Source organism: Sarcophilus harrisii, chromosome 4 (genome assembly GCF_902635505.1).
Source record: "Sarcophilus harrisii chromosome 4, mSarHar1.11, whole genome shotgun sequence".
Classification (NCBI taxonomy): domain Eukaryota; kingdom Metazoa; phylum Chordata; class Mammalia; order Dasyuromorphia; family Dasyuridae; genus Sarcophilus; species Sarcophilus harrisii.
Window position 1 is genome coordinate 427424529 of NC_045429.1, and position 26621 is coordinate 427451149.

Genomic DNA, 26621 nt, shown 5'->3' on the forward strand with positions numbered 1-26621 from the left:
TTCCTCTGCTTCTTCATCTATAAAGTAAGGGGATTGATTTCAATAGCTTCTTCTGGGATTGATCTCAAAGGATTTTAATTTTAGAAACAGATCTTGAAGAAGAGAGCTGAAAAATTACTTTTGGGCATTCCTTGTCTTTGGTCCACATTTGTTCAAGGGAGTTGAAGAATGATAAGGGCTTCTAAAAACCAAGAAGGAGGTTTATTGGAAAGTATCCCTTGGGGAAGGTCTAGGAAGTGTGAAGATGGAATAAGGAAGAGAGAGACCAATGTCATTGCTCACCAATCATTTATTGTTAATTTCCATGCACTGTAATAGTTGGAACACAAATGTTTTTGATGTAGGTATGGTCTATAGTCCTGAACAGTTCTAGATTTAATATTAAGGCCTTCTGAAACCTGGATTCATATGACATATTATGCTCCCCCTTCCCCACAAAACTAGTGCTGATCTTTTACAAATCCATAAACTGGAGACAAATTCTTAAATCCTCCTTTGCTTTTAGAGGGGAAAAGGGAAGAGGGAATGTCATTCCCCTTCCAAACAAAAAACAAACAAATCTATTGGAGATGAAACTGACATTCCCCTAAAATGGGAGAAAGCAACAGAAATATGTTGCTAATATTTGAATTGTCCTCTTCTATAAATTTTCTCACTTTATCAACTTGCTATTTTGGAATTCCTGAAGAATTAACACCATAGGTATGTCTGCCTTGAAAGTCATTGCCTATCTAGATTTTCACTCCTCTTAAATTACAGTAAATCATTTCAAACACAGATATGAGAATATACTTTTGTGTCTCTGGACTTGAGGATCAAAAGAACCTAGCTCTTTATGGAAAATTAACAAGCATAAGAACCCTGATTTTTAAAATTATCCCCAAATTTTCAATGTGCAAATAAAGATAAAATTAACCCCTTACAACTGATTCAAAAGGGAATCTGATTATTTTACCCAATTTTAAATCAACCAGGATTGTGTCATTTTTCATACACCTCCTGGATATGCCCTGCCACCCCTACTTCCCCTAGCCAAAGCACCTTAAAATTAAGTACTCATTCTAAGAAGTAGACTGAGTACAGAATAAGTGAGAAAGATAAACTTAGAATTTTTCAAGGGGAGAAAACATTTAAACTTGATCTTGCCCTTGATCTGGTTTCCTTTTAATTGTGATGTCCCTGGGCTTTCTGTTCTTGTACATACTTATACAGGGGGCTAGGAGCAACAGTTGAGTTAGTGGTATGGCTTTCATTAGATCCTCTTCCTCTAAGATTCCCATAGGCCTGAGTTGGATGGGTACTTTGGTCATCCGATCTTCTTGGAGAACCCTGTCTCTGAGGATAGAAGTGGTCATGCTCACGGGCACAGGATCTCATCTGATTATGGCCCTGCCGGTCTCTTTGCTGTTGCCGACTCTGGGTCTCTTGTCGTCTCTGCCCGTCATTGCCTTGTCTATTCTGGGTCTGACATGAACTCTCTTCTTGCTCATGGGTTTGCCTGTTCCTCTGTTGATGAATTTGCTCATTATCACAGGCTCGCTGATCTTGTCTATCCCGGGTCTGATGATACCTCTCATTGTCTCGGGTTTGCCTGCTCTGATGACTTTGCTCATTGCCATAGGCCTGTCTGTCTCGCTGCTGAGCAGTTCCCTGCTCCTCATGACCCTGCCTATCCTGGGTCTGACGATCCTCTTCTTCATGCGTTTGCTGGTAGTATCTCTGACGGCTCTGCTGTTGTTCATGGGTCTGTCGGTCCTGCCTTTGAGAAGAGGTTCCCTGCTGCTCCTGACTCTGTCTGTCCCTAGTCTGACAGTCCTCTTCCTCTTCATGTGTTTGCTGATGGTATCTCTGATGACTCTGCCTTTCTTCATGTCTTTGTGCATCTTGTGCCTGTCCTCCAGTCTGATGACTACCACACTGCTGCCAGTCTCTCCCTTTGTGGCAGAGAGATGTTTCTTGCTGGGACAGGGAATACACCTTATGTTGATAGCGTTCAGACTCCCTCTCTGGTTGCCACAGCCCTTGTTGAAAGTGGCTCTGCCTGCCTTCCCCAGATAAATACCCCTGGCTTCTACTCAGCCCCTGCCCTTCCTGTCCTGTTCTGTTATTCTGAAACTGATAATTTTGCCCCTGCATTTCAGAATGTCCATAACCAGAGTTTAAACCTTGTCTGTTGGTTTGGCCATAGTTTGATCCTTGTTCAAACCCCTCATACTGTCCATAGTGAGAATACTGTCTCCCTGATTGGCCATATTGAGTGTCTAGTCCTTGTCTCCCTGACTGGCCATATTGAGTGTCCAGTCCTTGTCTCCCTGACTGGTCATATTGAGTGTCCAGTCCTTGCCTCCCTGACTGGCCATGTTGAGTGTCCAGTCCTTGCCTTCCTGACTGGCCATATTGAGTGTCCAGTCCTTGTCTCCCTGACTGGCCATATTGAGTGTCCAGTCCTTGCCTTCCTGACTGGCCACATTGAGTGTCCAGTCCTTGCCTTCCTGACTGGCCACATTGACTGTCCAGTCCTTGCCTTCCTGACTGGCCATATTGAGTGTCCAGTCCTTGTCTCCCTGACTGGTCATATTGAGTGTCCAGTCCTTGCCTTCCTGATTGGCCATATTGAGTGTCCAGTCCTTGTCTCCCTGACTGGCCATATTGAGTGTCCAGTCCTTGCCTTCCTGACTGGCCATATTGAGTGTCCAGTCCTTGTCTCCCTGACTGGTCATATTGAGTGTCCAGTCCTTGCCTTCCTGACTGGCCATATTGAGTGTCCAGTCCCTGTCTTCTTGACTGGCCACACTGAGAGTCAAGGCCTTGTCTGTCGGTCTGACCACAACTTGTTCCTTGTCCAAACTCCTCTGACTGATCATACTGAGAGTCTAGTCCTTGTCTTCCTGACTGACCATATTGAGTGTCCAGTCTTTGTCTCCTTGACTGACCAGAGTGGGACTCTTGTCTTTGTCTGCCTGTCTGACCACAGGTGGAGTCTTGTCCCAGACTTTGAGACTGACCACAATGAGAATCATTATATTGTTGTTCTGGTTCACTACAACCAAAGCTCTGACTTTGTCTTCTATGCTGACCTAAGTAAGAGACATACCTTTGTCTCTCAGACTGACCACAACTTGATTCCTGTCTCACCCTTCCAGACTGACCAGAGCAAGTATCTTCTCCTTGTCTGTTTGAATTGCTATGGTGTGAGTCCTGTCCTAACCTTTCAGACTGACCACAGTTAGAAGTCTTATCTTGTTTCCCAGACTGACTCTGGTGAGAATGCTGGTCTTGTTTCTCAGATTGGCCATGATGAGAATGCTGGTCTTGTTTCCCAGATTGGCCATGATGAGAATGCTGGTCTTGTCTCTCAGATTGGTCATGATGAGAACGTTGGTCTTGTCTCCCATACTGACCATAGCGGGAATCCTCATCTTGTCTCCCATACTGACCATAGCGGGAATCCTCATCTTGTCTCCCATATTGACCATAGCGGGAATCCTTATCTTGTCCCTCTGACTGATCACAAGGGGTATCCTGCCTTTGTCCCCTGTGCCTCTGTTTTTGTTGCCTGCTTACACCCTCCTCTGGAAGATGATGGTCTCGGGTCCTCTCTCTTCCTCGTTCTTGATGGGTCCCAGATCTGTCTCTACATGACTTTTTACTCTGAATTTGATAACAGGATTGAACCAACTTAAACACCAACAAGAGAAATTCATTGAAGTCTACATGTTCATCATGATCCCGATCTAAGAGCTGCAGGATGTTATCAACTGTCTCAGGGTCATCTGGTCGCTGTGAGAAAATAAAACAAAGACTAAATTTTAATGATTTGCCCTTTCTTCCTCAGCCCAGAAATCCCATGGTTTGGTTCAAGTCTTTTAGAGGAAGGAAGGGAATACGGTAGGCACAATGTGAATGGCTTTTTTTTTTTTAAACCAATATTATCTCATAATCTTGTGAAATAGCTGCTCTTATTATCCTAATTTTCCAGTTGATGAAATCAAGGCTAAATGCCTTGGATCACACAACTAAGTATTTGAAACTGGATTGGAACTCAGTTCTATAAGCACCCAGCACCACCTGTTTTTTTTTTTTTCTTTTTCTGATTCCTTGCTAATCTTAGTCTACTTTGTAGCTAAAAAAGTTGAAACCTAGGAAAGTTAAATAAATTGCATACAGATGGTAAGTTCAGAGGAAATATTTGAACTCACCTCTGCTGACTCTACTATTGGTGTCCTTCTCATTGTACCACATTGTCTCCTTGAGAAAGGAGTCCTCTGATACCAATACAAGACAAAATAAAAAAAGACCTCCTGACATAGTGTGTAAAGAATGCTGGATTTTTAACTGAAGAACCCAAGTTCCAAATGCTTCTTCTATTATTTATATCGATGATGATGGGCAAGTCACTTAACTTCTCCGCTTAATTTCTTCAACTGTAAAATGAGACTGGTGGACTTAATGACCTCCAAGGCCTTTTATGGGTCACAGCCTGTGATTCTGTGGGATTCTGTTAAGCCAATCTCATTTTGTAAGAAGAAAGACCCTTGTACTTGGAAGTTTGGTTCTCTTGGAGGCCACTGCTCATTGCAGGGAGATGAACTTACTGGGAGAAACCTGGGCAAATGCTTTGAGAGCAAACCACAACTAACTGAAAAGACTCTTTTCATTTTGTCTTTTCCCAGGGCTAAAAGCTTTCTGGGAATCCCATCTTACCCTAAGGATCTCCTTGAACTCCTCCAGGAGAAGATGCTTCAGTTCTTTCTTGCACAGGGATGTACAGTCATCATTCATTTCGGCATATTCATGGAACACTTTAATTATGGTAATGATACTATTCAAAAGTTGAGTCATTTTTGCAAATTTAGATGAACCTGGAAACAGATATCAAAAAAGATGGGTGATTCAGATGGATACCAGAAGGGGTTTTGAGCATAGAACTATTTCCTGCTAGAAAGGGAAAAAGCCTGGGATGTGAGATAGCTATTATTCAGAGACATTCATATATATATATATATTCATATATAGAGGCACTGGAGAGCTTATTAAGTGGGAAACAGTAGCAATTTTCAAATGCAAATTTTTGGAAATATAAGTCAATATTCTTGTTATTGCTCTTGCTGTTGCCACTGCTGTCACTCTGGGATCAAACAAAAGTTCCTTTGGCATTTAAATCCCTTCACAACCTAGTTCTAATTTACTTTTCCAGTTTTGTTATATATTTCTGTCAAACTGGTCTTCTATCTTTTCCTTCTATCTAACTATTCCTATCCAGCCTTCATGCCTTTGCACAGGCTGTTCCTTAAACCTGGGATTCTGTGCCTTCTCACCTCTACCTCTTAAAATCCCTAGCTTTATTCAAAGCTCCATTTTGTCACTTCCTAGAAGAGACCTTTTTCTGATTCCCCCCAATTGCTTGTACCTCCCTCTAAAATTATTTCATTACTTTGGATTTAAATTACCTTGGGAATTTGTAGTTTTATAATTTACTTTGTAAATCAACTTGCAAATTATTTTGTTTATATTTTATTGTAAATATAGTTGTATGACTCTGGGTAAGTCATTTAACCACTCTCTGCCTCAGTTTTGTCAACTAAAAAATAAGTATAGCCTATATATGTTGTTCTGAATAGAATGTCAGCTCCTCAAGAGCAATGCTTTTGTTTTTGCATCTCCAGTGTCTAGCACTGGTACATTCCTGGCACATTTATTATTCAATTCAGTTGTTTTTAGTTGTCAAACTCTCTGTGATCCCTTATGGAATTTTCCTAACAAAGATACTGGAGTGATTTGTTATTTCTTCTCCAGCTCATTTGACAGATGAAGAAACTGAGGAAAATAGGCTAAGTGACTTACCCAGGATCACTAGCTAATAAGTATTGAGATGAGTCTTCCTGACTCCAGACATAACACTCTAGCCACTGTGTCATCTAGCTGTTCCATTTGTCATATAGTAGGTTCCTAATAAATCTTTGCTAATTGATTATAATTATCAACAACAATAATAGCAACAGATTTCATCACTAAAAAAAAGCCAAAGTGGAAACACAGATTAATTCAACTGTATATAAAAAAGACATATTCAAATCCATAGAAATAAAGTTATGATGTTGGGGCTTTTGGAATCTGAACTTAAATTAAATTTCTTCTCATAGATGGAATTCCCTTACCAGTTGTTGAACAGTGAAAATCTATAGTTACTACAGAAGAATGGGCCAGATTTCCAAATAGCCCCAATAATCATTTACTAAGAGCAGCTGCAAAGCATGGGAGGCCTGGAATAAACTGAAATGCTTTCCCCATATTTACAATAAGGGGGATCAAAATTTCCTGGAGATCCACAGTCCAAGGACTAGGTCCTTAGTGAGTGCCTTCAGCCTGTATTTATCTTCTTCTAACCTCTATACAGAAAAAAAATATTCTCTGACTCCAGGGTCCTGGCTCATCCATCAGTAGGTCCAAGTCTACTAGACTGCCTCAAACCAATCACTGACACAAAGGCAAGAGTATTCTATAACCTTTGTAGAAAAGGTGATGCCAGCTATAATCACTCAGAAAAGAAAGCAACCACAACCACAATGAAAAGGAAGTCACAGATTTTCCAAGACCAATCACCTATGGTGAACATCCTTAGACATTCAGCACAAAGGATCATGGGAAGCAGTTTGGAATATGGCAGGTGCCATATTTTGCCTTGCTTACCTGTTTCACTGGGAGCAAGTAGAAGGTTTACAAGCTGGTGGAGGACACTACGGAACTGAGATTCTGGCCTATTTATAGGGGTTTTAATTATCCTACTGGAGCATCCTGACCAGGAGACACCCACCTATTGGTAGAGCCTGATTCACCTCCAACCCAACCCAGCTCCACCTCATTTGGCAAAAAATGGAATTTGTTTGCCTTCACACTTGCTCATGAACCTGTTTGTCATTAGAATGGATGACAATTCTGAAGTCTCAGCCCCAACTAATTAGGAGAGTTATGTGATGGTTCATGAAAATGTCCAGGAATCTTTGAATGCAATGATTTTCCTTTAATGTCCTACTTATCACATCCCATTTGCTATTGTTGGGGTTTAGTCATTTCAGTTGTGTCCAACTCTTGGGGTTTCTTGACAGAGATGCTAGTGGTTAAGCCATTTTCTCCTCCAGTTCATTTTACAGATGGGGAAATTGAGGCAAACAGGGTTAAGTGACTTAGCAGGGTCACACAGCTAGGAAGTGTTTGAGGCTGCATTTGAACTTAAGTATTTCTGTCTCCAGACACAATGCTCTATTTACTGTACCACCTAGCTGTTCAGCACATCCCATTGGTTAGGACCATGGGTGAAACGAACAAAAACTGTTATGCGTATATTATAAAATTTCAATGGAATTGGATCCAGTGACAGTAAACATCAAGTTAAAAGATTGCCTTGGGCACATGTTTCAGCTCTGCTGATAGGGGGCTTTAGGGAAAATGGCAACAGATAGAGTGCTTGGCCTAGAGTCAAGAAGGCCTGACTTCAAATCATGTTTCAGATACTTACTATGTGACCTTGAGTGTCACTTGATCTTTATTTGCCTCAGTTTCTTCAATTCTAAAATGGGGATAAAAACAGCAACCTGTTCTGACAGGTTGTTGTGGAGATAAAGTAAGCTAATATTTGTAAAACACTGAGCACAGTGTCTTTAATGTAGCAGGTATTATATAAAAACTAGCTATTATGTTAATAATAAAAATTTTAAAATCACCAATCTTATAGATTTTTTTGAGTTGCCATTTTATTATAGAACTTTCAGGTATTCGTTTACTTCTCACAACAATCCTGGTGGGTAAGTACTATTATTATTATTTAGTCATTTTGATCATGTCTGATTCTTTGTTGAATCCATTTAAGGTTTTCTTGGTAAAGATACTGAAGTGGTTTGCCATTTTCTTCTCCGGCTCATTTTACAGATGAGGAAACTGAGGCAAACAGGGTTAAATAAGAAAGAGAGAGGAGAGAGAGAAAGAAGAAAAGAAGAAAGGAAAGAAGGAAGGAAAGAAAGAAGGAAGGAAGGAACGAAGGAGGGAATGAACAAATGAGGGAAAGAAGGAAGGAATGAGAAAAGGAAGAAAGGAAGGAAAGAAGGAAGGAAAGAAGAAAGGAAGGAAGGAAGGAAGAAAGGAAAATATGGACTTCAGAATACAGGACTGGAGTTCTGGAAATATACACATTTAGGGAAGATGGTCCTTATCATATCCCTTGCCTTCAAGTACCTACATCCATAGAGATTGATGAAAGCAGACCGCTCACTTTGGTGGAATTGTTCTTTCTTTGTCTAAGCTATTTTCTTATTCCTGTAGGGAGAGCTCATTTATTCTACTGGCATAATTGAATCTATATAAATTCTCTTATAAAATAATTATATATGTATATATATACACACACATACTTTTTACTTTCTTTGATAAAGAGGTTGGTCTTTTAGGTAACCATTATTTAGTGGGAAGGGACAAATTAAGGGCTACCCATTAGAGCAATTAGCAAAGTAACTTTCATTCTGAAGTCAGACTCATATTCCTAGACTAGAGATAACTAAGGGATAGATATAATTCTAGCCTGATACCCATTTTGGAGACTGGAGAAGGGATTTTCCAATCTTGACAATACTGGATTCTGTTTGACTCTACTTCCAACTGAGTGTTATTATTCCTTCTACTCTTTGCAGGTGGGTTACTTGTGATACACACCCACACCACACCCACACACACCTATAGTCATACACATATATGTTAAACTTGCTTATTGAATAGATAACAGCTATATTGTGTTAATCTTTTACCTCGTACTAAATTTCAAAGATTTATCTTTGGTGCCTGAAATCTATGAAGCTGCAGTGACATGCAGTGAGCCTCTAACTCAATGAAGAATGTTTAAAAAAAATGTGCTATCAGACATGGTGGCATATGCATGTAATGCCTACTCCTAGGAAGGATGAGGCTGGTGGATTGCTTGAATTTGGAAATTTTGAGTTGCAATGGGCTAAGTTGATTGGGCATTTCACATTATTTGACACCAGTATGGTGAGCCTTGAGGAGCAGGGGCTAGAGTACCTGTGGATGTGGGGATCAGACTGTCTAAAGAAGGATAATTCCACATAGGTCAGAATGAAGCAAGTCAAAGCTCCTATGACAATCATTAGTGGGATTCCATTCATGAGTGGTCACTGCATTTTCAGGCTGAACTAGATAGAGATACATAGCCTTTTTAAAAAAAATTAGCCTTTTTTTCAATAGTATTTAATTTTTCCAAATAAATGTAAAAGTAGTTTTCAACATTCATTTTGTAAGACTTTGTGTTCCAAAATTTTCTCCCTTCCTTCCTTCCCTCCCTCCTCTCCAAGTCAGCAAGCAATTTTATATAGGTTAAATATGTGCAATTCATTTAAACATATTTCCAAATTTTTCATGTTATGCAAAAAAAAAAATCAGACCAAAAGGAAAAAAAAAAAAACATGAGAAAGAAAAAATAAATAACCAAAAAATGAAAATACTATGCTTCAATCCACATTCAGTCTTTATAGCTCTCTCTCTCTCTCTCTGTATGTGGATAGCATTTCCCATCCCAAATCTATTGGAATTGTCTCAAATCACCTCATTGTTAAGAAGAGCCAAGTGTATCATAGTTGATCATCACATAATTTTGTTATTACTGTGTACAATGTTCTCCTGGTTCTGTTCACTTCACTCAGCATCAGTTCATGTAAGTCTTTCCAGACTTTTCTGAAATCAGCCTGCTCATTATTTTTTACAGAACAATGATAGTCCATTGCATTCATATACCATAAATTATTCAATCATTCCCCAACTGATGGACATCCACTTAATTTCCACTTCCTTGTCACTATAAAAAGAGCTGCTACAAACATTTTGCCCACATGGGTCCTTTTCCCTTTTTTATGATCTCTCTGAGATACAGATCCAGTAGTTAGACTATTGGATCAAAGGGTAGCCACAGTTCGATAGCTCTTTGGGCATAGTTCTAAATTGGAGAGACATAGTTCTAAAAACAAAATAAAAGCATAAAATTCAGGCACTATGTTAAGTGCTGGAGATATAAAGATATATGAGAAATGTGCTAGTGTTCAAGAAACTTAAATTTAAAATTTGCAAGGAGGAAAGGCAAGAAGAGGAATGTTAATACTTTGGAAGAATTTAACTTTTAATCAGCTAACATCTACCAAATTAAAGGGTTGTACTGGAAAGCCTCTATGGTCCCTTCTAACTCTACGGCTTTGATCCTTTGATTGTTGGGAGTCTACCACATAATACTACGCGAGGTGCTGTGGGCAATACAGAGAGATGTTTGATACCACGTAGAGCCCATGGTTGCTATGGAAGATAATCAGTGGCATGGGAGTACTCCAGTTAAAGGGAATTGAGGGAAAGCTGAAGGGTGGGGCCCAGTCCTGTACCTAGTCTTGATTAAAAAACTAGAACACCTGTGGCAAATTGAAACATTCTTTGTCTCAATAAACATCCTATTGCTCACCCAAGACTAGATGGCCACTAGGTCTCTTCCAACTCTTATATTTTGCATCTTGATACCTAAGACTTGACCTCTTACTAGCTATCCTATGTCTTAATGTGTTCCTTATCTTGATTTAGGCTGTTCTTCAGACCAATGCCCATTCAATTCTATCCATTCAATTCCTCAATCAACAATCCTAGCTGCCAATCTTGGTTTTCTCTCTGGTTTTCGCTACTTCCTATTTCAAGATCTCTGATCATAAAGACTTTCCCTTGGTTATGATATTCTCCCTCTACTCTCAGATCATGGCCAGCACAAGAATGTTTGAGACTCCTTCCCATTCTCTCATTGAGTTAAACTTCTAGTATCATAGAACTCATAAATGGAGTGCTGGGTTCTGTTCTTTCACCTTGCAATCTAATTGGGAGAATAAATTGTGTACAACAAATACTATATGACAGTCTGTGCTAAGTGCCAAATAAATGTGAAAAGAACTTAGCCCTTTTGGTTATTAATGTAAAGTAGGTCAAAAAGAATATTTGTGGGGGCCTTTTCAATTTTTTTCAAGCTGATTTGCATAACATTCAGGGGTGTTTTAGTTTGTGTTTTTATATGTAAGGTAGGAAGGCAATGAAATTTTTTCTTGCTCTGTATAGTATAGATTAGAAACTAATACTCTGTTAGAGCTGAACTCTCAGGGTTCCTCTGAAAAAGTTTGAACTCACACCAGTTTTTTATCTCTTTCATTCTCAGGGATCCATTGATAGTCACCCCAGTTCCATTTAGTTATTTGGCACTGGATTAATTTTTGCCAATGGATATTACTTCAAAGATATAGTAAGAACAAATGTATAAACATTTTTCCTTGGGGCAAAATCTCCCTATATAACCTCACTTAATGGTGGGGATTAAGTTCATAGGTTAGCTCAATTTTTAGTATTAGATCCATCAAATTGAAAACCAACCCAATGGATTGGGTTGGTTTTCAGAAAACCTTGTTCCTCAGAACAACCTTTCTGGAATAGTAGAAACATTTGGTCTGAATTTCCTGACTACTAGATCCCTTTTTCTTGGCCTCCTGGGCTGGTTTAGAGATTCTGTCCCCTGCATCTCGAATGGAAAAAAATAAACAAAAGGACAAAAGTCCTAGTCCTATTTCTTGCAGCCCCTTGAACTAAAGGGGATAAGGGAAGGAGATAGCTTTCAAGTCCTCTCCACTTACTTGATGGTGTGAATGAAGTAGCATCTTCAAGTATAAATGCTGCCGAAAGCCCTAGACTTTTGTTTAGTCAGGCTATTTTAAAGATGCTGATAGTTTGGAGACAGCTAGGTGGTACAGTGGGTAGAGTGCTATACTTGGAATCAGGAAGACTAATTATGAATAAATTGTCTGCAATCCTGATAGTTCTCTGGGTTTGTGGGAAGCCATATGCATTTTGTTTGCTTTTCCAGTGCCATACGGGAAAAGGGCTTAAATTTATATATATATATATATATATATATATATATATATATATATATATATAATTTATATAGTTTGACATACATGGACAAAGATAATAGTTGCTCCCAATGCATCATTTTTGCAGATTTCACAAAGTTCCTAAAATATGACTGCTTGTTCAGTATTGAACAAGGGTTTGATTCAGTGCTAAAATAGAAGGTATCATAGAGATCACTGAGTCTAGTCCTCTCATTTTACAAATGAGAAAACTGAGGCTCAGAGAAATTGAGTGACTTGCCTAATCTTCCTAAGTCGGAAACCCAGCACTCTAACCATTATGCCACAATGCCTTAAAAGAATTGTATGATTTCAAGATTTTGGATTGGACTGATGAGGAGAATGATGATAGAAATGGATAGAAAGGAGGTGACAATAATAACTTTGAAGAGAAAAGTTGTTCTCTAGAGTCACAGTATTTTCAGCCTTTTGGAATCTTAGTCATTTAGAACCTCATGGACCTCATACAATCTGTATTCTCTCTTCAAGTTATGATTTTTCTTTAAAAATATATTTTATTCTCCCTCATTACATGTTTTTTTATTATTAAAGCTTTCTATTTTTCAAAACATATGCATGGATAATTCTGCAACATTAGCCCTTGCAAAATCTCGTGTTCCAGTTTTCCCCCTTCTCCTATCACCTTCCTCTGGATGGCACGTAGTCCAATATACTTCATTGCATGTTAAAACAATTAAAATTTTTTCTTTTTAAACTTTTGAGTTCTAAAATATTTTTCTCCCTCCACACTTTCTCCCCTTCTCCTTCCCTGATATATTACACAATCATATAAGTTAAGTATATGCCTTCATGTAAAACATTTCCATATTACTCATTTTGTACAAGAAGACTCAAAAGAAAAAGAAAGAAACATGCTTCTATCTGTATTCAAACACTATCAGTTCTTTTTCTGTAGGCAGATAGTGTGCTTTATCATTAGTTCTTTGGGATTTTCTTGCATCATGGTATTTCTGGAAATAGCTAAGTCATTTATAGTTCTTTATTGAACAATATTGCTGTAAATGTGTGTAACATTCTCTTGGTTTTATTCACTTCATTTTGCATTACTTCATGCAGTTATTTCCATTTTTTTTCTGAAATCGTTTTGCATGTCATTTTTTAATAGCACAATAATATTCCATTACAATTATATGCCACCGATTGTTCAGAGGCATCCCTTTGATTTCCAATTCTTAGCCACCACAAAAAGGAATTGTTGCAAATTTTTTGAAGTAATTTTTGATGAAATTTTTGAAATCTCTGGGATACAGTAATATTGCTGGTTCAAAGGGTTTGCACAGTTTTATCACCTGTTCACTCATCTCAGCTTTCTAAAAGTGACTTTTTGGGAGCTGTTCAATTATATCATAGAATCTTTTAGATTGTTCTTGATTAAAAGCAAAGACAACAATGAAAGTTGGCTTTCTGCCCTATTGTCTGAATAATCAACTACCAACTTAAGAGAGTTAAACAAAACATTGTTGTCTCTAGTATACTGACATCTTGCTGGACTTATCTTACACTTCTCTGACTTAATTAAATGGGTCCAAAGTGAAAACCGGTCCTAATTCCCCTGTTTTAGTGTAGTTTCTAGTCTGAAGACCAACAATCCTTTTTCTTGACATGGATATGTATTGACATGTGTGAATACATGTATATGTATATACATGTATTCACACATATACATATACATGTATATGTACAATGGACAGAATAAAAAGCCTTTTTACTCAAGTCAAAAGATCTGTTTGAGTCCCAGCTCTGTCATTTCCTTGAAGTATTTAGAGGGAACACTTCTCTAGGGTTTACTTTTCTCATCTACAAATGGAAGCAATTGGACTGGATGATCTCTTTGAGTCCTTCCTACTTTTGACAATTTGTGACATCTTGTAACATTTTGTGATTCCTTAAATGAAAGATAAGCAGACAAGTCAATTGACAGGTATTTATTGAATGATTGACTGTTCTCTTCTTGCATAGGACTAAGCCACCCAGGGGAAGATACATAGAAGTCAATGATGTCATCTTTACCCTCAAGCTCCTAATCTAGATGAGTGATGAGACAAATACACATAAAAAGAAAATGATATAAGGGAGTAGCTAATAAATGCCAACTGTGTGGTCTAATCCATGGTAACAGAGGAGGGAAGGGCACTTTATCACTCTAAAGTCTTTGATAAAGCTATTGTTGTCCATTTTCCTCCTTAGTTTTCCCCTCTGGGAACTAGAGAAGGCTTTTTAGCAGTTCCCCAAGGTGTGGCCCTTGGCAAGTTTGAGTCTCAGTTTCCTTATCTATGAAATGGGAATAATAAGAGTTACTTACCTCACAGGTTTGTTTTGTCAAATGAGATAATAAATACATCACACCTTGTAAACCATAAAATATTGTATAAAGATCAGCATTTGCTGTAAGGCAAAATTTGTAAAGTGCTTTGAAGACCTTTCTGTGACTAGGAATGCCATTAATTCTGCTCCTTATTTTCAAACCAAAAGACTTAGCTTGCTATTTTCTTGATTAGAACATAATAATACCATGGTGAAGAAATTTTCCAAGAGATATAATTTCAGGAGACTTTGTATTTTCTATAACTCAGATAACACTCAAGCCTTTCAAAATTTCTTTGTTGCTTTTTTATATCTGCCACAAAGTTAATTAACAGCTACAGTTGTTCTTCAAAAAATTATATTTACCTGATCTGGATTAGAGCTGATGCTGGATAGCTTTACTCCCTCCCTCCTGTCTTCCCTTCCTTCCTTTCTTCTTTCCTTCCTTTCTTCCATGAGAATCAAGAGCAAAGGTTTTTAAACTATAGGTCATGACCCTATATGAGGTCACATAAATGAATGTGAGGATTGTGAAAAATGTGATTATAGTAAAAGGTATCAAATATTCTACCAAAATTTAAGTCTTAATAAAAAAATAAATAAGCATATTCATCTCATTACCATACAAATTTGCTTTAATAAATGGTAAAATTATATGTATATCAAAGAATTGTTTTTAAATGAATTTCTTTATGCTTTATTATCAGTAAATGTTTGATTTTTATACCTATTTTATATGCCTATATACATCCAGGGTTACATAAATGTTTCTTGGGCAAAAAGCAGTCACAAATGTGAATGGGATCAGGTATAGATTTCTCAAAAAGCCTCTGAGATGGTGTGGGTCAGACCCTAGGCCTAAATTTCAGAAAGTCATGTGATCCCTATTCTCAGAGGGCTGTAGGGCAGAAAAGGTCAGACTCTTGGTCTAAGCTTCAGAAAGTTACTGTCCCACAGGAAATAGACAGCATTGCTGACCATTGGTCAATGATTATTTCCTTTTCAGTCCATCCAAAGAACCCAAGTCTTTTGCTATATAATTCATTACCTGTTTCTGGCCTGAGGGCCATACACATACCATGCTGGACTTCTCAGTTAGTGTGCTTGGACCTCTCCTTGCAAGTTCTGCATAAATGCTTTCTGTTTGCATTTGAAGATGCTTCTGAGTAGTCAATTTGAGTAAGGTGGTCTAGCATCCCATCCCACACAAATGGAAAAGGTTTAAGACTCTAGAGGAACCCTTTGATGAGAAGAGAGAGTATAACATCTCAGCCTCCTGAATGCAGCAATTGGTTCTTGTATTTAGAGAAGTTTATAATTTTGATTTTTGTTTGCTTATTTGCCTTTTATTCTGGATTTAATGAACATTTTTAAAAAGTACATTTCTGTATGCAAGGTAGAAAGGAAAAAGGAGAATTATATATGAAACTACAACTCTTTATTGCAATCTTTAATAGATTGCTTTTGAAAAAAATTACACAGTAAATACAATATGTTCATTTTCAAGCTCTTGTGCTGTAGGATAATGGGAAATAATCATTGCAGGGAATTTCTCTGATACAAATCTTACTTTTAAGATATGTAGAAAAGTAACTTAAAGTAATGAGAAAAACTTTTCCAAATAATAAATGGTCAAAGCATATGAATAGTTTTCAGAAGAAATCCAAGTCATGTGAAAAAAAAGCTCTAAATCATTAATAATTAGAGAAATGCAAATTAAACTGATTTTAAGGTTTTATTTCACACTCATTAGAATGGAAAATGACAAATGCTGGAGGGGATGTGGGAACTGTAGATAGGATGTTGAAAGAGCTGTAAGCTGGGCCACCCATTCTGGAAAGCAATTTGGAATGATGCCAAAATAATTATCAAACTGTACATCTCCCTTGATACAGCAATACTGTTACTAGGTTTCTACTCCAAAGAGATGAATAAAAAATGAAGCAGACCCTTACATACAAAAAGCATTTATAGCAGCTCTTTTCATTCTTGGTGGCAAAATATTGGAATCTGAGGGGATATTTATCAATTGGGAAAGACCTGAACAAGTTATGGTATGTGAATGTGGTATAATACTATTGTGCTGTAAGAAATAATAAAGGGAATGAGTTCAGAGAAGCCTTGAGAAATTTTAATGAACTGATGCAGAGGAAGGTAAGCAGAACTAAGAGAACAATTTAGACAATAATAATATTGCAAAGATCAGTTTTGAAAGGTTTAGGAAGTCTAATCAACACTATGGTCAACCACAATTCCAGATGGATCATGATGAAACCTGCTATCTACCTTTAGACAGAAAAATGATAGATTTACAGTACAGATTGAGGCATATTTTTTTGATATGGTTAAGTGGGGATTTTTTTTTTTCATTGATTATGTTGCAAAAAAGGAAGGTTTTATTTATTTTTTCTTTCTCTATGAGGTGGAGAAGGCTGGAATGAGGCAAATAAAGTTTGAAAATGAAATCAAATAAAATGACCCTTATTCCCAAGGAGCTTATACTTTATTTGTGGGAGATGACACCTCTATTTAAAGATATAAAATAAAGTCAAATGAGTTAATATTTCAATATTTCATTGGGCCTAGGATCTTCTCAATATGGGCATTCCATCCACCAAAACAGGCCATAATGTATTTATGTCTTTTCATGCTATAAAGTTCTATTTAGGTCCTTCTAAAAATCCTTCATGGAAATTTTTACAATGCACTGGAGGCTTTCTTCTGCGTCTTTTACTATTTCCTGTGTGGATAATTCTTCCCACCACACAAATCACACTAACTGACTGTGATGTTGTCTAGATTTTGGGGTTTCTGGTTAGGAAACCAAATATGATGAGGTCTAGATTCAGGGAACCAAAATGATGACATTAGGGTTTCTGGTGGTCAGGGACTTAAATGGTGAGGTTAGTGGCAGATTCAGTTCAGGGAACCAAATGAAGAGGTTTGGCTCCCCTAAATTCCCTTAGGATTCGATGCAGGGTTGGGAATTGTGGGGACCCTCTTCTGGCTGCACAGAGGTCCTTCATAAAGGAATTTAGGAGCCCAAAAGGCTAGATTGGTAAAAAGAAGTTTATTATTGGCATTGGGAAGTCAGCCTTTGCTATGCATGAATAGAAAGACCGAATTCCTTAGTGGCAAAGTCCTGGCAGAGAAGTAAAATTTCTAGTAGAGACAGAGAGGTATAAGGTCTTGTTAGGGAAATAGGTGAGAAGGAGTTATAAAGAGGGGATAATGCTGAAAGAGAGTATCATTTCAGTGGGCAGAGGATTGCTGCTATGCCAGGGAGAGAGAGTTTCCTTGGCATAGCATGGCATGGCATGTTAAATCCTCTGCAAGGACTGAGTCCCAAGTTGGCTCATTTTATGGCTAGAAGCTAGGGTTTCCTCTTGATGGGGGCTGGTCAGCTTGAGCTAGGGTTTCCTCTTGATGGGGGCTGGTCAGCTTGAGCTGGAATTTGAATAGAATTCAATGAGTGTCTCTAGGTTTGATCTTTAATTCAATGGGAAGCTAAATCAGCAGTGAGTATTATCAACAGGGGTGGTGCCCATCTCTCAGGATAACAGAATGAAGCTCTTTGTCCTGTTTTCCTCAGGCAGGGTCTTTTATAGAGGCCAAGATTCAAGGAGAATCTGTCCTTCAAGGAGTTTTAGAGTTTTGGGGTCCCCCTTCATCATTTGGATCCTGCTAGGAAAAATTACATTGGGGTTAAGGGATCTATACTCCCAAATCTATAGCTCACAATCCTCTCTGGCTTATCTATCTTCACTCTAGAGACTTTTTCTTTTTCTTTTGCTGAGGCAATTGGGATTAAGAGACTTGCAGATAGGAAATGTTAAGTACTTGAGGTCAGATTTGAACTCAGGTTCTCCTGACTTCAAGGCTGGTGCACTATCCACTGCACCACCTAGCTGCCCTGACTTTTTCTTTTTTTCACTTGGTGCATTGCCAAGCACTTGCATTCTAGGATGCAATATCCACACTGCTCAAACAGCTTCAATACTTATAACTGCCACCTTTGTATATTAGAACCTAGAGATAATACCTACATACAAAACTTTTTATGGTATTTTTCTGTGTGGAGATACCGAGGACTTTGCTTTCAGGAGAGCCATGATTAGGTGTAATGAAAGTGTCTTTGAGAGACTTTGGAATATGCATAGATATTCTGTAATTGGTTCTGGTCAGGTAACTCTATGGTGAATAGAAGGATCTTTGATTGGCTATGAAGGTCTTAAAAAAAGGACAGAGCCTTTACTATTTTTGCTCTTTGGCTGTGCTGTGGCTATTTGATATCTTCATTTCACTGACAAAATAAAATGAGAGATAATACTTAAGAGGAGAGGTCTTAGGCCTTCTTCTCTGTGAGACAGACACATGGCTATGTGAATCTGCCTCTTTTAATTTTTTTTTCCTGTTTCATATGAGAGAATTAAAGACTCTTTTGGTAATTTTGAAAGATTAGGAGCACAGCAACCAAGTGTCTGTATTTTGCAGTCAGCTCAGCATCTTGAGGAGTAAAGAGTGACCTTAGGGAATGACAATGGAATTCTGTCCAGGAGTAACTGAGATAAGGAATTGTCTGACATTCCTGCTGCAGCCAGACATGAAATTAGAGAATCAATGAATTGAACTGCATTTAAATCCATTCTTCCCAAATAGGAAAGCATATACTAAAATGTTTGCTGTTTTTTCCTGCTATATCTTCAAAGTAAATATTTCTTTCTAAAACTTAAGGGATGGAAAGTGATTAAATGGAACTGGAGTGCTAGTCACTCATTGATATCTAGCAGTGAGACACAAAACAGTGAAACAGTGAAACAAAACAGAAGATAAAGTCGATTACTTGATATTCCATCTTGACCTAGGAGCTCAAAGTCTCTTGTACTCATGAAGTATATGTTAAAGTTGGAAACTTCCATTTCTCAAAATTACTATTTAGGGGTTGATGCTCAGAGAAAGAAACACAAAACAGAAGATAAAGTCGAGCACTTGATATTCCATCTCTCAGGATTATCTAAGCAAGCCCATGCAGATTACCATTGCTTTGCAGGTCACGTGGAAGAGAGAGAAAAAGCCCTTCTAATTTTCGAAAGTCTGAGAGAGAATTGGCTTGATTTGTTACAGAAAAGCATCAGCCAAATGCTACCAAAGAGACAGATAGATTTCTTGCAGTTTCTATATCTTGGACCAGTCACTAATGATTATCAATACAGTCCCCAGTCATGGAACTCCAAGAAGATCACTACTCATATCCTTTATGAAAGAGCTGGAGAACAGGACCATTTTCAAGCATGCTTCATGAAATGACCCTTTCACATGAATAGCAGTAAAACTTTTGGGTAGTTAGCCTCTGTTTTGCTACAACACTGACACCTCCTTTTCTGGTTGTATCTTGTATATCACTTATGTGCAAGTTATTATTGGTGATAAATGTAGTTATATACTCCTATATCTTTTCCTTGCCTTTTGCATGATATCCTCTAAACAGAGGTAATTTAGGGACTTATCTGGTGTTTGGGAGATAGAGAAGAGTTTCTAAAAGTTGCTCATTTTCCATTTACCTTGACTTTTGCTTCAGTCCATCACTAATCTCTTCCCCCAGTGCCCAAGGATACTTCATGGGTGTAGACTGATACTCATTCTGAGTTAATGGAATTCTCAGGGAGTCTCCTTGTCATGTAAATTCAATTGAAGACAATTACTATGAGTGGCCAGGACTTCCTTTTTCCTTTTGATGAACTGCTTGAGTGCTTTTTTCTGGGGTGGAACCATATACTCAAAGAAGGTTATGAATATGGTTAAAGAAAGGGAACCTTCTCCCATCATTTAATCCCAGGGCAAAGCACTTCAATTCCTTCTTGGCATTTATGCTATAAGCTGATGAATAACAATGCAGGTAGAGAGAAAAATTAACATCTTAACTTGGAGAGGAGTCCATAATTAATAGACATAAAGTCCTTTGAGATTTCTTGATACTGAAGGGTCAATTATTGTTATCTGCCAAAAAAAAGAATTCCCCAATTTCTAAAATCTATCTCTGCAGATGAGTTACTCTCCTCCTAATTATAGGCCACCTGGTTATTAATGACACCTATGGGAGTCAGCAATTTTGAAGGTAACATTTGCCTCAGAAATATTTTAATCTCATAAGAAAATTTTAATGTTTATGAGTCATGCTGAAGTGACAGTCAGGATTTCAGTGGAGTCTTATACAAGCAGAACAACTCTTGACAAAGGTCTCCACACAGAGCCTAAGACTCAAGGCAGTAGGGTGGAATAATAATAGCCAGCATTTTAAGGTTTGCATTGGACTTTGCAAATGTTATCTCATTTAATTCTCCCAACCACCCTGGGTGATAGGTGATTATTATTTCCTTTTTGCAGGCAAGGAAACTGAGGCATACAAAGGCTAAATGACTTGACCAGGTTCATACAACTACTAAGTGTCTGAGTTTAGATTTGAACTCAGTTTTTACTGACTTTGAGCCCAGTACTATATCCTCTGTGTAACTTAGCAGCATCACAGTGATATAGTAGACAGAATATTAGAGAGCTGGACCTGGAATCAAGAAGTCCTAAATTCAAATCTGACCTCAAAAACTTACTAGCTCTGTAAGTCTGGGCAAGTCGCTTAATCTTGGTTTGCTTCAGCTTCCTCATATATTACACAAGGATAATTATAGTATTAATGTTGAAGAGGACCCCAAAAGTTTGGGGTCATAGACTGGTGTTGCAAGGTGTCTCAAAAATAATTTGCAGGCTTGAACTCATTTCCTACTCAAGGGGCAAAGTTTTATTGTAATGCCATTACAAGCAGGCTAAGTTCCAAAAGAAATTAACAAAGAAACAGGAGAAAGGAGACGCATTTGTCCAATTTTCTATCATTGACATACTAATTATCATAAGTAGAGCCAGGGAGTAGTGTCCCGAATTTGGTTCTCATTGACCAGATTATCAGTCATCAATGAATTGAGGAGTGGTCTATTTAGAATCAGACAGATTTTTCTTCTTAGACTGGGAGTGTGGCAAGACTGTTTTGAAAGTTTGGGGTCTTTGAGTCAAGGTCTTCAAAGCCAGAAGATTTTGGATTACTGATTTATTATTAGAACAGAAACCCTCCTAATATCAGAGACTACAAAATCATTCTTGTCTCCCTTAGAAGCTATATTACATCAAGAGCACCTACCTTCCAGGATTGTTGTGAGGATCAAATAAAATAATATATGTAAAACACTTAACAGTGCCTGGCATATAGTAAATGCCATATAAATGCTTATTCCCTCCTCTTCCCCTCTAAGTCTTCTTTAAGTTTTAAATCTACGAACCTCCGAATTTTTGGAAATCTCTTTAACCATGAGAAATAGCCAGGGATCATCAGACTATATTTTTGATCCAATGCAATGGGAGAACAAAGGTCAAGAATGCTCAGCAAACACAAAACTAATAGAGCATTGTTAATCCCTAGAGTGGAAGACCAATTTGACTCCAGCAAGTTTTTCCAGGTTTCAGTGCTGCAGTGTTTGGACCCAGCCTTTGTCCCTAGGATCTGTCCTTCACAACTAGTCATGTTTGGCCTGCTGCTAAATTCCCCCTTGGGTTGGTCTGAAGAAATTCCATAAGCTATATTTGCTTTTAAAGACCTTGATTCAAAGACCCCAAACCTTCAAAACAGCCTTGCCTCATTTCCATTTGCCCAGGAAAGAAATGATTATTGATACACTTACAAAATATGCTAAAGATATGTTGTAACAATAATCAACATTACTATAACATTGTAATGCTTATAAAGGGCTCTACGTGTTCCATACTTTGATCTTCACAATAACTGCATGAAAAGGGGAAAATCCCTATTTTACAAGATGAGGAAACAGAGTATCAAGGAAACGAATTGACTTAGTCAAAGTTCAATGGATAATAAGTAGCAGAAATCTGATCTCCAAATATTCTGGCTTCAAGTCTGTCATTGTTTTGACTCTACACTAACCATCTCTCTACTTCTGGGATGATTCTTCATGCCTCTGGTGAGATGAAATGAAAGGAGGTTTGGATGTGAGTGATCAGATGACTTGTGGCAAAGCTATAATTCTTTTTCACTGGTGTTGAGCTATGGAATCTGACTACATTAAAGTCATTTAAGTCACTTCTTGGATCCTTTCAAGTCAGCCAGATCAGTAATACTTAAAGATTGCACAGTGCTTTGTGCTTATTCAATGCTTATAACAATTCTAGGTGCTATTTATTTTCCTATTTTATAGATGAAGAAATTAAGGCAAAAAGAGGTTAAGTGACTGGCCCAGTCATTTACATTTAGTGAATGTCTGAGGCAGGATCTGAATTCAGATCTTCAGGATATCTGGGACTTAATGCTAATCTAGTACTACCTTCTAATTTTATAGATGAGGAAACTGAGGCTTTGAGAAGTTCTGGAGTTTGTCTACAGATAGTAAATGAGGGTAGGATTTGGGTTTGGGTATTCCAAGTTAATTTTTTTTTTTGTTTTTTTTTAGTTTTTTTTTTTCCCCCACTCTACCTGATCCATCTCTCACTGATTTCAAATGCTGTTTCTTCATTCCTCTGGTTATCAATGACTTTCCTGATTTCACATCTGTGTTTGCTGCACTTATGTATTGTTATATACAACAATTACTTGTGTATATGTCACATTCCCTACTTCATAGTCTAGTAGCAAGAGTTCTGGATTTGGAATCAGAGAACCTGAATTAGAATCCCAGTGACCTTGGAAATAATACTATGCAAGCTATAAAGTTACTCTTTGAACTCACACATATTCTCAGGTTAAGTCCCTAGAGTATGACTATTTACTGTTTCCCTCAGGCTTCTAGGTCCCTAGAACATATCTATTTATTGTTCCTCTCAGGGTTCTAGGTCACGCGAATATGGCTATTTATTGTTCACACAAGGTCCTAGGTCCCCAGAATAGGACCATTTATTGTTCCCCTCAGAGTTCTAGATCCCTAGAATAGGACCATTTATTGTTCCACTCAGGGTTCTAATTATATTCCTAAGGGACTGAACTTCCTAATTCTCTATAACTTTTGAGCTCTCATCTGGTGTCTCTTTCTCAATATTGATCTCCCTAATATCAACAAATCGATTAATTTAAATAAGCTTCCATAAAAATAATTTACTGAGAAAACATAAAAGGGAAATCAATTTTTAAAAATCCCTCCAGACTGAGGTGTACTCTTGCCTCTATATCCCCTCCCAGTCTCTGGGAGAGTGGGCTCAAATTTAAAGTTATTGCTACAAAACATTCCTTTCTCTTATCCCATTCGAAGTTTACTCCTGGGTGAGTCCTTGTATATAGGATTTGTCATCTTGGCAGGACCAATTGGATCTATTCATTGCTAGGCTGATTGTTCCTCAGGACTGTTCTTTATTGAATCTGTCTATGTTATTATAAACTCCAGTTGCTGAGGGAATCTTAAATACTTGCAACTTTTCAGACCTCAAAAGGTTATATCTTTGATCTATTTCCATCTCCAATACTTATTTACTTAAGATTAAGAAAGAATAAACACAACTGAATCAGAGGAACAATGTGTTCATGGCCACATGGTAGCCAGGTGAGTATATAAGCTAGCTGCCACTACTCTGACTGTGATGCCCGCAGAATTTCTTCTCTCTCACTCAAAAACCAACAGGGAAGGAGAATTCATCTGTTCAAACCTTTTGTAGACACACTCTATTCTAACTAAGCAGCCATTTAAAAGGCTATTTATCACTATACCATGAACCTACAGGAATGAGTGAGGGAATTCCTGCATGTATTCTGAAATTAGATGGAAAAAGGCCCTTTTATAATACATTATTTGAAACATCTTCACCAAGCCTCCATACAGATTGACAATAAGCAAAATTTATCTCTCATATTGTAAGGACTGGTACCTTTTTGTTCAGTTCTCCCATGGTGATAATGATTGTGGTAATCATATTTACATAGTACTTAAAGGTAGTAGAGAGTCAGTCCTGGACTAAGGAAATCCTGGGGCAAGTGGGACTTTTAACACATAGAATTTGTCTTGGGAGGCTCTTTGTGCTTGTTAAAGAAGTTTCTTCAGGAGAGAACTCACAGGTACTAACCAGAAAAGAAAATGTGTGCTGTACAATCAGTTGTCCTTTAGGGCTGAAGGCTGATGGCTGAGACAGGCCATCTTTGCAAGGGCCATGCTGTGCTTGTTTTTCACTGACTCCCATCACTTGGTGGTAGGAAAGATGTGAGAAGCAGGAAAGCTGTTTTTTTTAATAGAAAAATAGTATTGAGTGAAAATACTGCTTGCCAATTTAAAGGTTCCTTTGAGTTATATCCATCTGAACAGAATCAGAGGTGGCAGGGCCTTTCAGAAGTCATTTTTGTCTACTTCTTTGCTTTTAAGCTGCCATTTCAGAGAGTCTTCTTCTTTTATGCTGAGGCAATTGGGATTAAGTGAGTTGCCCACGGTCACACAGCTAGGAAGTGTTAAGTGTCTGAGACCAAATTTGAACTCAGGTCCTTCTGACTTCAGGATAGAGTACCAGACTCTATCCATTGCACCACTTAGCTGCCTCCCATCTCTTCTTTTATTTAGGATTTCCAGAGAAAATGGTTGTGCCTCATTCCCAGGCAACATCTCACCTACTTCTCATCTGAGGAGATAGAAAAGGGAGATAGACACAGATCACTGAAGCGAGGTATTGCAGACTCTAGAAAGAGAAGTTACATATCTTATGAGAGAGGTCAAGGTCCTTTTGAAGTCTGAACAGGAGGGCTCTTCCCTTGGGAGACATTCTGGGGGAGATAAACTGTGCATAATCTCTCTCCAGAATCCCAGAATCTAGAGACCAGAATCATAACAACAAAAACTTGAGGTTGTTGGAAGCCTTGGTGACCATCTAGACCACTCCATACTTGGAAGAAATCCCCAGTAGAACACATCCAAGCAGTGACCATCCAACACTGGCTTGAAAATTCCCAATGACAAGGATTCTCCTACCAAGGCAGGGTGCTCTACTTTGGTATTGCTCCAAAGATTGGGATATTTCTCCTATTCTTGTATCAGATCTCAATTTCCTCCTTGCATCTTTTGCCTGTTGCTCCTATTTGTCACATCATGATGTGAGAGATTATAAGATTTTGCACAAGAAATTTGATTTTAACCCCAGTTCTGCTGCTTCCCCCTTGAATAGTTTTGGATAGTTTCAGCTTGTTGTCAACTGTAACTAACCTCTCTGAGTCTCAGTTTTCTCATATGTAAAATGTGGAAATTGGACTAGATGACCTGTAAGGTTGATTCAAATCCGAAATCAATTCTTCTACAATCCTGGTCTGTGGTTGTTGTTGTAGTTTGTCCTTTACTCCAGGAAAGGACCATGAAAACAAGGAGGTTATGCCATGACATATAAATGAGTTAGATTTAAGTGAGGGAGGCCTGTGCAAAGTCATCAACATCACTTTCTCCTGTAGAAACATCTGGGTCCAGTGGCAAGATATAGATCAGGATGACAGAGGTAGCTCTGAATCCTGATCTAGTTTTTGATCATATGCAAAGCACCCTGAAGACTGCAAAATCCTTGATAAACATCTGTTATTATTAGTACCTGTGTGACTTTGGATAAGTTGCCACATCTCTGCATCTCAGCTCCATCATCTATTAAATGAGGGAGCTGCCAAAGAAATCAAAGAAAGAAAAGGTCCTGTGTGTACAAAATGTTGATAGTAACACTTTTTGTGGTTTAAAACTAGTGGAAACAAAAGGGGTGCCCATCAGATGGAGAATTGTTGGACAAATTACAGTATATAATATTATTGTGCCATAAGAAATGATGAAATGGATGGTTTCAGAAATAATGGAAACAACCTTATGAAGCGATAAAGAGTGAACTGAGGATAATCAGGAGAAATATTTATATTATAGCAACATTATAAAGAAAAGAAAAATTAAAATATTTGAGTACTCTGGTCTTGAAATGGAAAAAAAAAACATAGTTTGAGAGGATCAAAGATGAATCATGCTATTTTTCTCCTGACAGAAAGCTGAGGAAATCAAGATTCAAACTGAGTTAACAAGCATTTATTAAGCACCTAATATACAGGCACTATGTTAAGTACTCCATTCAGAATGAAACACTTTTTGGACAGGGCCAATGAGGGAATGTGCCTGGTTTGGTTACAAGTATTTGCTATGTTACAAATATATGCTATATATAATAAAATTTATTTATATTCAGTTGGGGGAACAGTGAGAGGAAGAAAAAATAAATATCTGTTAACTAAAAAAAAAGAAATGAATTTTAAAAATTCAATGGGGTTTG

The 26621-nt window shown here is 37.9% G+C and overlaps 1 protein-coding gene across 1 annotated transcript; it reads right to left on the minus strand.

Annotated features, from left to right (window-relative positions):
- Positions 1–282: 282 nt before the first annotated feature.
- Positions 283–2820, minus strand: LOC100933844 (repetin). Its single transcript, XM_031967558.1, has one exon. The coding sequence runs from the start codon at positions 2134–2136 to the stop codon at positions 1165–1167; it is 972 nt and encodes a 323-aa protein (XP_031823418.1). The 5' UTR covers positions 2137–2820; the 3' UTR covers positions 283–1164.
- Positions 2821–26621: the final 23801 nt, after the last annotated feature.

What these genes read in the sequence shown, in the direction of transcription:
- LOC100933844 (XM_031967558.1), bottom strand. Translation starts at nt 2,136, where the DNA reads ATGCAGGGGCAAAATTATCAGTTTCAGAATAACAGAACAGGACAGGAA.